Consider the following 15,810-nt stretch of genomic DNA (forward strand, 5'->3'; position numbering starts at 1 on the left):
AATCAATTAAGTGTTATATACACACAGATCGTGAGTCGCTTTTAAATAACTACTAAATCATTATTATTACGAGAAAATCAACTTAAATATCTTATAAATCATAGAGACGAACAGCAAAACTTTAACTAAAACACATTCCATGGTACTTTAATCCATAAAAATCATAAATATGTTTAAGATAAGATTTTATATATAGAGTATTTTTTTTTGTTTTGTTTTAGATACTTTTTTATTTATTATGCATTTAATTTTAATATTTCAGTAATTGTTAATATTCAGTTTATTATTTTTAAACTATTTTTTTTAGTATATGTGGTGAAATTAAAACTGTGTTTTAAATTTCTAATAAACTACTAAAAACTTAAAAATTGAACATTATTTTTTAAACTTTTCATATTTATGAAGGATTTATTTTTACTTGATGTACTATTTATTAATAAAATTTTTTTTTTTAAATTTAATATTTTTCTTTACATAAATTAAATTTTAAAAATACATATATGCATTGTATAATGACTAGAAATAAAGCTAAGACATAAACAATACAATATATTGTATATTTTATTAAGTGTGGGTTATAGAACCTATTATTTACTAATAAAGTTAATATCAATTACAAATAGTCAAATATTAAATAACTTCATTTTATCAGTTATTTAATTTTGAATGAACTATTTATAAGGCTAAGATACGATATGAGTCAAAAGGCCAGTAAAAATGAAACTAATTTATGAAGATCATTTTAGTATATATTATACATATAGTTTCATATATTAGAGAAAAGAAAAAGAGAAAAGTCATTTTGTTTCCAAACTAACGGAAAGTTTTATTTTTAAACTTAACTTTTCATATAAAATAATTAAAATCTTGAAAACATCTTCAATTCGTTTTTAAATAATAGTAATAATAATAATAATAAGAGTATAACAGTTTATTTTATAAGAGAAGAGAGAGATTTATGAGTCAAATTATAAATACTAGAACTTGTCTTGACTGATTAAATAAATGGCCACGTAGAACAAAAATATCACTATATACTATGATTATTTTTTTAGTACACCATCACGATCAACGTTGTACTGTTGTGGTTAGGTTTGCACGCTATATACGAGTACATATTAAAATGTGAAAATTCAAAAGCAATAAAATACTTTCTTACAATAAAACATAAGCGAAATAAATAGTTAAAAACAAACAATTTAATCCTGGGTGATATACCACAATCTTTACTAGAAAATAAATTCGTTGTTGAAACTTCTTAATTATTTTTTTCTTTTATATATTAACAAAATGGAAATTTTTTATTATGATTTTCAAATTTTTAAATTTAATAGATTAAACTAATTTAATAAGTAATTATTGACATATTTATATTAAAATTAAAGTTGAACACAAACTAGTGAATTGAAAATTAAATTTAAAAAAGATATATCAATCAGTTTAAAATTAATTTCGAAATAACTAAACTTAATATTTAATAAATTATGCAAACGTAATGAAATTTCACATTATTATTTATATAAATTAAAATAATTATACAATATGATTTGAAATAAATGCCAGTTAAATAAAATTCTTTTTAACTTTACAACATTTAACAAAATTACTATACACAAAAATATTTATGTTTTTCTATTAAATATAAATTTTTTTTTTATTTTTGAATAAATTACAAAATATTTTTTTTCAATATATGTATTAAATATATATTTTATTTTTTAATTACTTACAAAATGAAGTTAACTTATACAATTTTATTTGAAAATCTTAAATTAATTTTAGTCAAAATTTTAATAATTATAATATTTGTTGAAATGATAGGATTGTTAAAATGTAAAATAAATTCTAAATTATACACTATATTACTTTAAAATATATATAAATAAATATATACAATGCAATTATAAATTTTAACTAATAAATGTGTTTTAATAATTATTATTTATTATTAATTAATGTACTTTTAAACAAGTCCAAGTAATCAAGTATCACAACATCACGCTATTTTCTTCTTCTATATTATTTTTATATTTGTTAACGAATATTAATATTTTTAAATTATTTTCTATTCTATTTATAATAACAAATTTTAGTAATTATATAAAAAAAAATATTAACTTTTTCTTAAATTTCTATAATTTAATATTATACAAAAATAATTATAAAATTTCGTATATCAGAATATACTGTTGACAATTTTTGAATCTATGTCATTCTGTATTTCATATCTTCGTTATATTACCAATATGAGTCCAATATTTGATGAAGTCATAACTCTATGTTTTCGTACAATTTTACTTTTCAAATAAGTTGTAGCAGTCGATATTTTTGATTACTTATAATTAAAAGCGAGGTAAAATGTCTTACGATATTTGATAGTTAAAAGAACTTCTTAGTTTTTATACTATCTACGTAAGATATTTTTATGAATGGTTTTATCAACACATGGTGTTTTTTAGGTTTCTGCTAGAAATCCATATTTTGAAAACTTTCAGGCTATTTATATAAGATATCTTTATCTCTAGCTAAATATACGATATTTGCTAGATTGCAGGCACCTGCACTCCATATTTAAGGAAATGTATATCTTTAAAATTTGCTACAATTCGAATTAAAGCAGCTATTTGAAAATGATACTAGTATTTATTTTGAGAGAATGACAGCGCTAAATGGATTCATCGGTAAGTGGATGCATTAGAAGATGATCTGGAAATTACGAACATGCGAAATTGTGTAATGTAGGCTACTATATGTCCATACAGAAGAAACACTGTAAAAGCTAAGAATGACGATTATAATATTATTATTAATCTACATGTGATATTGTTAATTATTATGTTGATATCACTAATAAGTATTGCGAGGAACTGTTGTTCATTCTTGCTTTAACATATAAAAATAATTTTATTATTATAAACTAAATTTTTTATTCACATCCATATCCATAGTAGAAATATTGCAATCATATATATCAATCATCCGCCACAAATCATTACATATATATTGTAAATTTAAATGTGCACCATTTTTATTTGGTTCCTCATTTTTGTAAATGAATTTCACGCTTGAACTTTTCCAATTATCGACCAACTGTATAATTTCTATTTCACATTCAATTTGATTACCATAATGACAAATACCTTCATAAGGAGGTGTCTCAAATATAACTTCATTATCTGTTATTGATTTAATAATGCCATAAGACTCCCAAATAATGTCATTTTGTTGTGTTGCAAAAAGATGTACATTAATATCGCTATATTGATTTTCAGCATTTTCTAGTATCAGTCTTACTTCAGTACCACCATTTATATCACCTTCGCTATGATTAATATGTTTTATTTTTAATTCCTTATCAACAATTGGATTGGAAAATATTGGTCCAGCAATTCGAAAATACTTATCCGAAAGTTTGACATAGGCGGTAAAACATATATAATGCTATATAGTTAAGAATTCAAAAAAAAATTAATTAATTAAAAATATATTTAAATATATATTACTTATTTAATATTTATTATTTGTTTATTTTTATTTATTATTAATTTTTACATGAATATTCAGTATATTACAATTTTTTAAATAGATAAATAAAGAAAATAGGTTACGACATTATGTTTTATATAATTATTTATTGACTTAAATGGTGTACTTGAACTGATATGTTGTACGCTAGACAAGTAACTACAGATCTTAAGAGTACATATAGCCAAAATGAAAATCCTACGCGTTTTTATTATAAAAACATGAATGGATAAAATCAGATAGACTACGAAAGTTACAGATCAGATAGGTAGAGTATCAAACTTGCACAGTTTACTGAAAAGGTAGAAGAAAATAGATTAGAGTGGTAGGGCCACATAATGAGAAGAAACAGACTACATATTGTAAGAACAACTGATAGTACTCATTAAGGTACCGCCACAAATAAAACCCCACCACCATGGAATAAACACTGTTTTGTAAAAAAAGTACGACAACAAAGTTGAGCTTTAGGACAAGGAGAGATAAGAATCTATCGCGTAGAGATATGACAAAGAAAGTGAGAGAGATTTTATATCTTATTTTAAAATTTTCTATTAAATTATTATTTTATCAAAAATTATTATCTTATATTTTAATTCAATTTTAAGGAGAACTCATTAAAGAAAGTGTTAAAAATAATAGAGGTAATTGGGTTATATTTAAACACATTAATTTATATTTAATGCAAAAAAATTACTTATATATATAAATTTTAGTTCAAGCAAAATATCGTAAGTAGCTACGTAGGTAGTTTGGAGTGGTGGCCTTGTATCCAACAAAGCCCACTTGAACTCAAATAATAGCCTATTGAAAATTAGATTGATAAAATTTATAAGATATTTTAGATTAGGTAAGGTAATACCGGCGATCCCAAGCGGATCCACTTAGGTCCATAGGCCCATTGTGCTACTGTATTACTGAAAACCCAAGGGCTGATATTTTACTTTACGAAAAATTGTGTAAAACAAAGTCTTGGAACACTGACCTACAAAGTAGAATTTTCAACAGCGATTAAAAAGAAAATGACCATCACGCAGAAAATAAATATATGGGATGAATAATGACTTATCGGGAATAGGTGTCACTTATTGGAAAAAAAACAGAAATAGGCAAAAAAGGGATGCTATTATTTGACAGGTGTGGGTTCTTTAACAACTGTTATACCAGGAATAATGGTAATGATGATGTATATTAATGGAAAAAATTAATAATATATCATTAATAATATTTAAAGAATATTATATCCTTACTCTGTTCACAGTATTTTTGGAACGTTGATTTGATGTTTCAGCACATATTTTATTAACTTTATTTTTAATATTTTCCTTTTCATTAAATACCAAATCTCTTTCAACCCGTAATTTTGTATGTTCTTCATACTTTTTAATAAGTGTATCGCGTCTCTCTTTCTGAATGGTATTCAATATATAACAATTATTTAATACATATGAAAATTCATCAAGATTAAGATTCGTCTTTTCCATTGGTTTGAAAATTGGTTTATAATTAATATCATTTTGAACAAGTAAATGTGGAGATAATTTAATGTTATCCTCTTTAGAGTTCGTAGTACATAAACTAACTTCGATATAACATTCACTATTGCCTGGTGCTATTAATTTAACAGTCGGATAGGTTCGACATTCTCTATTGGAATGTTCACCAAGTAAAGTACGATTGTTCCGACCAACCTCGGATTTATAACTTGCAGAATAACTACGTTTTGGTTGCTCTTCAATATAAAATTTGATTCCCGGTTCAATATCTTTTACCCAATCAAGCAATTGTTCAAGACTTATTTGCTCCTCCATTTGTCCCATTTTAAAGTGTTCAAATAGTTTAGTTTGTTTAAAAAAAATTTTTTTTTTTGTAGAAATTCACTTATATTAGTTTTTTATTATTTAAATTAGTCATTCATATCAATAATAATATGGGGATTGCCCTATCTTGTGAGCACCGAATGAAAGTATTGTGAGCACCGAATGAAAGTATTATCGTTGCACTCTCGTAGTTAAAGACGAGCAAATAAAAAAGTATCTTTCACACAATAAGCAATATTAGCACAATGTATATTTTATTTATTTTATTTCATTTATTTTATTTTTCATTAATTGAAGTTAAGATTTATATTTCAATAGTTTAAGCAAAAACTGTACTGAAAAACTGAACTTCTTTCTGTAAATAATATTACTTAAGTGAAATATATTTTGGTTTTGAACTTACAAAGTCTGCTATGGTTTGTGGATTTTCAATGCTCTTCAAATAGAATTCTCTATCCGTGATAAGAATATACATATATTATTGAAATAATTCATACAACTCGAAAATTCTAGTTGCAATCAATGAGAGTACGACAATAATATTTATTATATCTGTGTAAGTATTGGTAAAAGCTTGAGATCTTTTGAGTAAAAACAAATTTTTATAATTTTAAAGAAAACTTTTATAAAGAGTATCCATTTAATAAGAGGTTCTGTATAGTTTGTTCCAACAAAAATAATATGCAGAGCATTTAAGAGTAATTGTTTTAATTAATATATTTTAATATATTTTTTATACGCTTACAGTGTTTCTTTAGATATTTTGAATATAAAAGAAATATTTTGTTTTTATTTTAATTTGGAAATACTAAAAAATAGGTTTTACAAATAATTTCAATTACATGTATTATTATAATAATAAAAATTACAAATATAATTGCACTGTAATATTTAGTAGTAAATAAATAAATTGTAAATACATCTGTACTAAGGACGTGTGCGAGTTAGGCTAAGTTGATGCTAAACTAAATGCGAAATTTTTTGGGATTTTTTGCACTGCACACATTTAGCCATTTATCAACACGTATCGACACATCATTATATTATCGGCACAACTTAGAATTTCCCTCATTTGCAACGCTACTTAGCCTAACTCGCACACGTCCTAAGTAATACAATAATATTGAGTGCTATAGACTATTGATCCTACATGCTAATACAACATTTTTAAGTCCAGTTCTTTTTGAGTTTATTGAGTTCCTCTCAACTCAATAAAATAAATTCAATAAAGTTTAAAAATAATAAACTGTGTGATTATTTTAATATGCTTTATGAAACTCTGAAATGTATAATAAATTGTATAAGTGCATAGGTACATTATATAGGCTACAGAAGAGGTATATAATTACTTAAAAATAGTTTCTGCTAATTTTTTAATAAGTGAGGTCTCAGTAGACAAACTACAAGCTATGGATCCATAACTGTTAAATTTAATTCATGGACCATTTTTAGTCATCTCGCGGACGACCTGTGGATCACAGATAACTAGTTCAGAACCACTGGTCTGCATAGAGAAACATTTTCAGTGCGGAAAAAATTCGTTTAACATGCTGACATATTCTGATTAATAATGTAGGTTTTATATAAAGTATTAATTATTTCAATTACTTAGATTAGTTTTGATGTATTGTGCTACATCACTAAAATTTTAGGATTTGAATTTAATAGTTTTCCTGCGATTAAGACCACTGTTCGAGCAGATATTATCCTTAATGATTCTAAAAAAGGCGGTCTTTGCTAGAGAATGAATATGAATATGAAAAGATATAAGTTTTATAAAATGGATGCTATTGGACTTGTTTGTATGTCTCATGTTTGTTAGTTTTTGTAAAGCACAAATATACAAAAGCATTTATCGCTCCCTGGAGATAACACTACTTAGGTATGAAGTGAAGTTGGTAACGTTCGCAACACTTCGATCGTCAATTGTAGAGGTACTGCTATTGTTAGTTTCAACGTGCATGGCCTCAGCTATATTTATATTTATTTGTAGACCAGCTTTAGCTGACTCCGGTTTTGGCTGTCTGTGGGGAGCTTAAACAAATGATGTGAGATTTTTTTATGATGGGGCAATACAGTAAGCTTGTTTATAAAACTTTCGTTTATACGTTGACTGGTATATTTACTGCATTAACTGAAAGATGCTACTATCAAAAGAAAACCCGAATAATGCAGTTTCAAGTTTTTGGTGCAAGAGTGAGAAAAAGATCAAAAAAAAAAAAAATTTATTGATACCGTTGATATTAAAAATATCAATTTACGAACCAATCAAAGAATAGTTGATAAATGGGGTTTCTAAGAACAAATATCAAAGCACAAATTGTCTCACTTAGAGTTGTAATGCTAAGGATATATATGGATTATGAATCAAATAAGTTAAAGTGTAAAAAATGGTTGTTTTGTTTTCAAATTTAGCTATTGTATATTATATATCTAACTTTTAAAAATATATCTGTCCTTTGAGTTATAGAACGATTTTTCGATGTTTTTCAAATATTATAAGGTGTTAGTCCCGCATAATTTTTATAATTTTTTGCATTTGGCAAATGAATATTTATTAAATTTTCCATATTTTTTAATTGTTTATATTTAGCTAAATGTAATATTGTACTTCCATTACCTAATGTTTTTACTGTACAGACATTAATATCATTCATTTTACAGAATTTTATAATACTTATAAGAAGTTCTTTGTTTTCATGTAAAACTGCCAAATGTAGTATCGTATAGCCTTGTCTATTGTAAGTTCTGATGAGTTTTTTTAAATCGTCGGTAAGATTTAATTTACGATAAATTTTAAAAATTGGAATAAATTTTTTTATACTACAAATATGTCTCTTAATTATGGCTAGGTGTAAAGGAGTATTGAATCGGTTATCCTGTGCACATATATTACAACCAGATTTAATCAAAGGTATAATTATACTAGCTAAATTTAATTCACAGACATAATGTAAAACAGAAGCGGAGTGTATTCTTGATGCCAAAATTACAGCTCTCTTAATAGTATTTGTTGATCTTAGATGTCTCGTTTCTTTTAAACTGCATTTTGTATTTCTCATTAATGGCAATTCTTTATTATAATCTGCAATAGAAAAATATATAATATATTAATTATAACTGTATATTAATAATAATAAATGTGATTAAGTTTCTTACCTTTTTTAAACAAGATATCCCTTTTTGTTTTCCATAATATCTCTTTTTTTCTTTTCATGTAAGAATACTTTCTTTTTAAAATATTTCTATAATTTGGAATATAAAATTTGTAATCTTTAATTATTTTTAATCCTCCTTGTCTAGTTTTAGTCAATGCATTCCAATTTTTATACGTGAACTGAACAATATTACTCGCACTGTTATCACTTGTACGTACCAATTGGAGAAAGCATGGGATATTAGGTAATTGTGTTTTAAGGTAAACCCCTTCATATTTTGGGGTGTTAAATATTATAACTCCAGGATTCAAATTATTTGCTTCGGTTTTGCATGAAGTCTTCCACGTTAAATTTCCATTTTTGCATATTTCAAATATAATCACTTTGATATTATGCACATCATTGCTTAAAATTGTTATTTCATCATTCCCCTCCATATCTGAATAACTATTACATAGTTTTATAATCTGTAGTTCTTGATTTATTAGAAGTTCAGTAGTGTTATTCTCTGTTGTAAATGTCATAACTCGATTCCTAAAATTGATAACTTAGTTTTTCTATTCTGGAAATAAAATATAAAATAATGAATAATTGTTTTAACTATATTTAAGCTTATTGTGTAAAAGTCTCAAGTCACTATGTTCGTACTTGGTAATCTCTAAAACCACCCAACCGATTGAAATAAAATTTGATAAATATATAGGATTATGATATTTTATAAGTCTAAATTTATTGACAAATACAACAAATATATCCCAAATGACTGAATATTGAAATGATCTATTAGTGAATTATAATGATGTCCGTTTTTTAACAAAATAAAAGTGTTACTGAAACCAATTGATTATAAATAAAAACTAATTACATATATTAACTACATTCACAGCCACAGCCATAAACTTTATAATTTATTCTCTAAATATTAAGCAGTTGGTGAAAGTAATTGGTTTACTGTTATTGTCTCCAGAAAACAAATATTAGATGATTAAATGTAGGAACTTCCGTTTAACAAATCTAGCAGTTTATTACCTTCACTAAAACTAAAAAACGAATACGTAATAGCATTTCCTTTGCAATCGGACATTACCTAATAGTTAGGCTTATACTGAGATTATTAGTTTCAACTAATGATTTTTGCAGAAGGAGTTATTGAGCTCTACATTATTGTGCAGACTTTACATTACATTATTGTCAAGCTTTAACAAAGAGCCAGAGTACAGCTCTTGGATAATTTTTGTTTTGTTTATCTCTCAGAGACACGGTTGCCACTTGAAAATTTTTTTCTGTACCAAAATTGGTTTAAAAAGGTACCATTTCTGTAAAAAAAGGTCCAAAATTTTTTTGGACCTTTTTGTTTTCTCGTTCTGTGTTTTTTATAGTGTTATAAATGAACAAAATATAAAATAGTGCAAAGTTGCATTCATAAAAAAAATTAATTGGAAATATCCACAATAAAATTGGGTTGTCAAAAATGTACCAGTTTTTGAAAATCAGTACCAAACGAAAAAAAAAAAAAAAAAAGTACCAATTTTGGTACTAAAGTACCATAAGTGGCAACCGTGCTCAGAGATTAAAAACTGTTATTAAAGCCCAATAAAACTAAAGTGAGTAAATTTTGAAAAATGAAAGCATGATAGAAAATCTCAGTATATATTTAAATTATTAGGATGGGCACATCAAATATCAAGACTTTTAAAGAAATGGTCAGTCCCATAGGACAGTCTGTATGGAATCTGTCAAAGACTTGCTTTATAAACACAACTTAACTGTTGTGGAGAACAATACAGCACGGAGTTATTAATTATATGTAATGAAGATTTGAAATGAAATATTAAATTCCAATTACTATTTTAAAAGCAATATGTTTTTTATTTTACTATTATATGATCGATAGTTTCTATTGGTTTCAATAAAATAATAATAATTACTTTAAAAATTAATGTCTAAATAACAAATTATCTAGACTTTATGCAAGAGAAGTATAGCGTTCAAAATCGAAAAACAGTAACTTATAATACGAGTAGTTAAGTGGATTTATATAGCTGTAGTTTGTGCGTTTGACCTATATGTAATTATAATATAGAAGTAAAAGTGTTATTTAAATGAGAACAACAAACTTAATGTGACGTGGGTTTTATGTGTAAACGAGAACGTACAGGCTATAGTTCTACAGATCTGTAGTCTAGAAAATTAAATGTAGATAATATAATCAATTGATGTTTTCAAAGATTATTGTTCATGGATATTTGGCGGTATTTGCGATGTGCAATATTTAAAAATAAATTTATTTAGTTATAAGTATTGATATATTTAATATTTTATGTTTATATTAAATTTTTTTAAATAAATATTTAACTTTACATTTTTAAAATTATTAATTTCAATTCTTACTTGTTCCTGACAGATATGTGTAAAATATTTATAATGTAAAATTCACTTTAAATTCATTAAAAATATTTCATTATTACGCGATGATATTAAGGATTAAATATATTTTTATTAATTTATTGTAAAATAATTATTTTAACTAACACTGGTAATCTTCAAGTATTTTTCCTGCTAATATAATTCTTCCGTTGATTGTTCACTTTGTGTTTATAGTTATAGTTTTGAAATTTCAAGCCAAAATGATTTATTTGTTAATAAATTTTTATTTTAAATTTTAAAAAAGTTTATATTTATATTTCTCTTATAATTCTCTCTACATCAGCACAGCTTTTAAGCTCTTTTTTCCAGCTCTTTCTAAAACGGAAATAATAACTTCCAGGAATCCCGCAGTTTTAAATTGTTTATATTTATTTATAGATAAAATTATAATCACTTATGTATTAAAATGAAATTCACTTTAGTTAAAAAATAATAAAATACGGGTATATGTTAAAAATCATTCATTACTACATTAGTCAACTCTTTATCAATTCACGCAATCAACAATATACGTAAAGGTATGTGTGAATGTGTATATAAAAACCTATGTATATGTACTCACTAACCAATAATGTATTTAATCGGTATATTCAGAAAATGGGAGATCACCTAATATTTATATGTATTTTCAATTCTTAGTAACGGTTGGCCGAATCGGTATCAGGCGAAATTGCTATTGAAAATTCATGATTTTCTACGCATGGAGAGATTACATTGAATTGACTTAAATGTTATTGCATATTTATTGTATAACAATAGATAAATATTATTTAATATTTTTTATATAATATAAAAAAGTTTAGTTTAATAAAAATCAGATTATACGGACATCGTATAAGTATTTTTTGAGTTACTGAGATTTATATAACTGAAGATTTCTTTCGGATGGAGTATTAACTATGGAGTACATTTTCTCTTACACAATATAATTTTTCTTGTTCTTTACACCAAAGAAGATTGCAGACAGAGAACTAACAATATTATCTTTACCCTACCTGTACTTTTAATCAAGAAAATTTGCTTTTTGATAAAGTGTAAAGAACATATAGAGATCACTTCTCTTCAACCACAATTTTTTTGTTTTTTCGTCTAAGTACGGTTTCTTTTGAACAGAGTACTACATATCAACAATAGATCTATTATGACCAAAGAGTTTCCTTTTAAATGTATGACATTTGGCAGAAAACAGTAATTTGTATTATTTTCCAGTATATACATAGTTATAATTACATTTCTCTAAACTAATTTATTAGATGATAAAAAAATTGGAATTGATAACTGATTATTACATAGGGTTATCCTGTAACACTATCTTATTGAGTATACCCAAACAAGCAAATATTACACTTATATTTGTCAGGTATCACCATGTTTTTCTTTCTATTCGGAAGTACTGTGTATTAATAATGTATAACCACTATCACTACGAAGTTTTTTTTTCGTCGATTCAGGAATTGGCTCCAGAATTTGGGACATTTGGCAAAAAAATTTCCAATTTATTATTTGATATTTAGTTTAAATTGCATTCTTTTGATCTTTTGTACTTATAAGGTTAACTTTTTTTAAAGTAAGTATTAGTGTTGCTGAAAAGCTACGCTTTCTTTATATGGTGACAAAGTCATTAACTTTTTTTTAAATTTCACCACCAATGTATTTCATTTGATTAGCATTATTAGTAAGATATAAACTGACATATTGATGAACTAACAGTTAAATAGAAATACTTGCAGAAAGATAGACAGAGATGTTAAGGAAAGGTGGACTAAACTCTATATCAACAGATAAAAAATGAAAGGCTCAAGGGCTTGTATGATGTCAGAAGCTTACTTAGCATGTTAAATATATTGATAAGCCTAATATATACTTTATTAAACATCATATGTTAAGTATAAAACAAAAACGGAGTTTATAATCGTCATAAAACAACAATTATTCATGATAAATTAAGGCAGGAATATTTGATTGAAGATATAAACTATGATAAAAACTGTTATTTTTTTGAAACCTCTCAATTGTTTCTAGATATGGTTGCGAAAGAATGAAAGCATGACGGCAGACAGGCATACTAAAATCTCGCTCTTATATCTTAGATCTACAGTTATTAATGAGAATCCATGACAATTCATACATGTATCACAAACAGTACAATTCTGGTAAAAATCGTTAAAAGTCTTTTGAAGACCATATAATATAGAAGAAAGTGATGGTGAGAAGTGAACCTAAGATCAAAAAATCAATTATACTAGAGTAAGATTTTTCTGTGTAAATAATAATTGCTGACTTTATAAAAATAAAACACATCATCAGTGAAGTTTTGGAAACTAATGATTAGATTAATAACCTCAATAATACTGCGATTCCTTAAATAGTCGTAACAACTACAAATAAGCGCAATTTTTGGGATTAAATTCTTTATTTTAACAATATAATAATAAATATACATTTTTTATACAAATCTTCTCCTACTTTAATTTATACTTTAAATTACTTTTAGGTTTAGGTAGACAATATCGAAACAGGTTCTTGCAAGATTTCCTGAATTTTGGCTTCTGGAACAACTTCACCATTAACAATAAGTGTATGAACAATGCCATCATGTTTGTTGCCACTTGAACGTGCTTGTAAAACAATCTCGTTATCATTTTCATAGAATCTTGTATCTGTGCCACCATCGACAAATTCACTCTAATATTATCAAAGAAAAACACAAAGTAAATTACTAATTAAATAAGTTTATAGCTATATAGGTATTATACATTTACCGTTTCCTCTCGAACGTTATCATTTAAATACAAGTTTAAGGAATCTATATCAAGCATTATACGATACTCAACGTCGTTAAGTGTCACAAGCCACAGACGATACTGTTTTGTTTGTTCCTCTGTATATTGTTCATGTGGCTTACCATCAATAAATAATAGGTATTCATATTTAAAACCTGGTGCTGGATTGACTCTTATAATGCATCGCGATTCTTCGATATAAAAAGTATCCTCTCCTACTAATTTAAACATCCAATCACGTCGTAAAACTTCCTATACATTATTATATATAAATATTAATAGAATACGATTACTTATTTACAATTAGTGTATATATTTATTTACCTTTCCGTTTACCCATATCATACGTCTACCGCTTGTGGTGCCATGTTCTAGTTCAATGCGGTACATTTTACCATTCATCGGTGCACACCACTTAGCAACGATATTATTTTTATTGTAACGCTTTTCTTCTGGCAAATAGTCTAGACTCATTATAGGTTTGTCGGAAAGATTTTCCAGTTTCAATGATGGCGACAAAAAGGACATTTTAACATTTATTGATGATGGCTCAGAAAATATCTAAAATTAAAGTCATTTATTAATAAGATAGAAAAAAAATAAAAAATTTAAGCATTTAAGTTAATCACAAATCAAATTTTGAAATTTCAAAAGAAAACAACCTGATGAAAAAAATAGAATAAAAAAATAAATATTTGTATATATTAGAGATAAAAGAAATTTTTTTCCCACTAAAGTCTTATTAGCTGATATTTTAAATTGCACGATTATGATAATAAAATTTTCAACATTATCATTTTGCTTAATTATAATTAATGACGTTTATGATAGCGTTAACATTGATTACATTTGTGTCATACTATGTTTAGAATATCTTAGTAAATATACTTTAGACATGCATTAATATGAAATAGCTTTTTAACATATAGGTACTAAAAACCGAAATCTATAGAGATTTAAACTTTAAATGAAGTTATTAATTATTTGCTTATCACATAAGACGTTAATTGACAGCAATGAGTTGGGATGCAATATATGCAATCTCTCCATTTCAAATGTTCACTTAAGAGCTTTGCGTGTATATCCCACTCATATCTATTAAAGGAGTTATGATGACAGAGTATGTATGTGGCAATACCTGGCTTTTAAAGGTAATGGAATTGCAACTCTGAATTATAAAACTTTTGAGACCTTAATAATTTACATTTCAATAAGATCTGGTAAAATGATTGCAGAATTAAGAATATTTAATTAAACTTAAATGAACTTAAAATTACAATAGATATACAAATATATAAACAATATACAAATGTATATAATATAATATATAATGTATATTGTATAGTATTTAATTTACTGTTTGTTGTATAGTATTTAAAACTTTATTTGCAAATAGATTCCAGTAAAAATAACTGTCTCTCTAAATAATCTGCGACTCTCTTGCAATCAGAGTCGTAGCCAGTTGAACTTGAGCGACTTCCGAAATAAATAAATATAAATAATAATAAATAAATTATGGTGTTATATGGGTTAATGTTTAAAATTCTAAGTTAACTCTCCCTTTTTTGTGCTGTTAGTTAGCACTTTTGTTCGTAATTGTTGCTGTTTTTATGATATTGTATTATGTTCGTTGTTGATATTTGGTTTGTCAGTGACTGCACTGCTTCTAATCGTCATAACGTCTGCATTTTAGTTTCCACCTTTTTTGTATAATTAATATTCCAGACAATATCCAACACAGATCTGTGGATTTGTATAAGTTAAGGTAGTGTTACAGAATATATATATATATATATATATATATATATATACACACGCGAAAACAAATGGGGGTTGCTAGAGAAGTGCTTTAGAAGATTGCAGAATAATATTGTTCGACAACGTGGACAAACGCTACGTTTGGGGACCTGTAAGGTTTCACGCGCCCAGTATATAGCGTATGACAGATTAAAACAGTCGAATATGAATTAAAAAATGTAGATTACTTATAGAATAACATTATTAACTACTTCTACTTATAATAAGATTAGCAGTATATTTCGCTTAGTAGGACAGTGTTATTTAGTCCATTTATACAATATATGAAGATGCGAACTC

General features: G+C 25.7%; 3 protein-coding genes across 3 annotated transcripts in view; all 3 read right to left on the reverse strand.

Moving 5' to 3' along the window:
* Positions 1-15,810, reverse strand: part of LOC119682433 (SAM50-like protein CG7639) — a 246,151-nt gene that overhangs the window by 225,849 nt on the left and 4,492 nt on the right. The gene's annotated exons all lie outside the window — the stretch shown is intronic.
* On the reverse strand, positions 2,238-5,652 carry LOC119682434 (transcription factor RelB-like). Its single transcript, XM_038095880.1, has 2 exons — positions 4,776-5,652; positions 2,238-3,441 (listed from the first exon to the last, which is right to left on the reverse strand). The coding sequence occupies exons 1-2, from the start codon at positions 5,343-5,345 to the stop codon at positions 2,911-2,913; spliced, it is 1,101 nt and encodes a 366-aa protein (XP_037951808.1). The 5' UTR covers positions 5,346-5,652; the 3' UTR covers positions 2,238-2,910.
* On the reverse strand, positions 13,378-14,241 carry LOC119682435 (fas apoptotic inhibitory molecule 1-like). The gene is made up of 3 exons (XM_038095881.1): positions 14,038-14,241; positions 13,693-13,965; positions 13,378-13,615 (listed from the first exon to the last, which is right to left on the reverse strand). Exons 1-3 carry the CDS (start codon positions 14,239-14,241, stop codon positions 13,427-13,429), a joined length of 666 nt encoding a protein of 221 aa, XP_037951809.1. The 3' UTR covers positions 13,378-13,426.

This window comes from Teleopsis dalmanni, chromosome 2 (assembly GCF_002237135.1).
Source record: "Teleopsis dalmanni isolate 2A chromosome 2, ASM223713v2, whole genome shotgun sequence".
NCBI classification, from domain to species: Eukaryota; Metazoa; Arthropoda; class Insecta; order Diptera; family Diopsidae; genus Teleopsis; species Teleopsis dalmanni.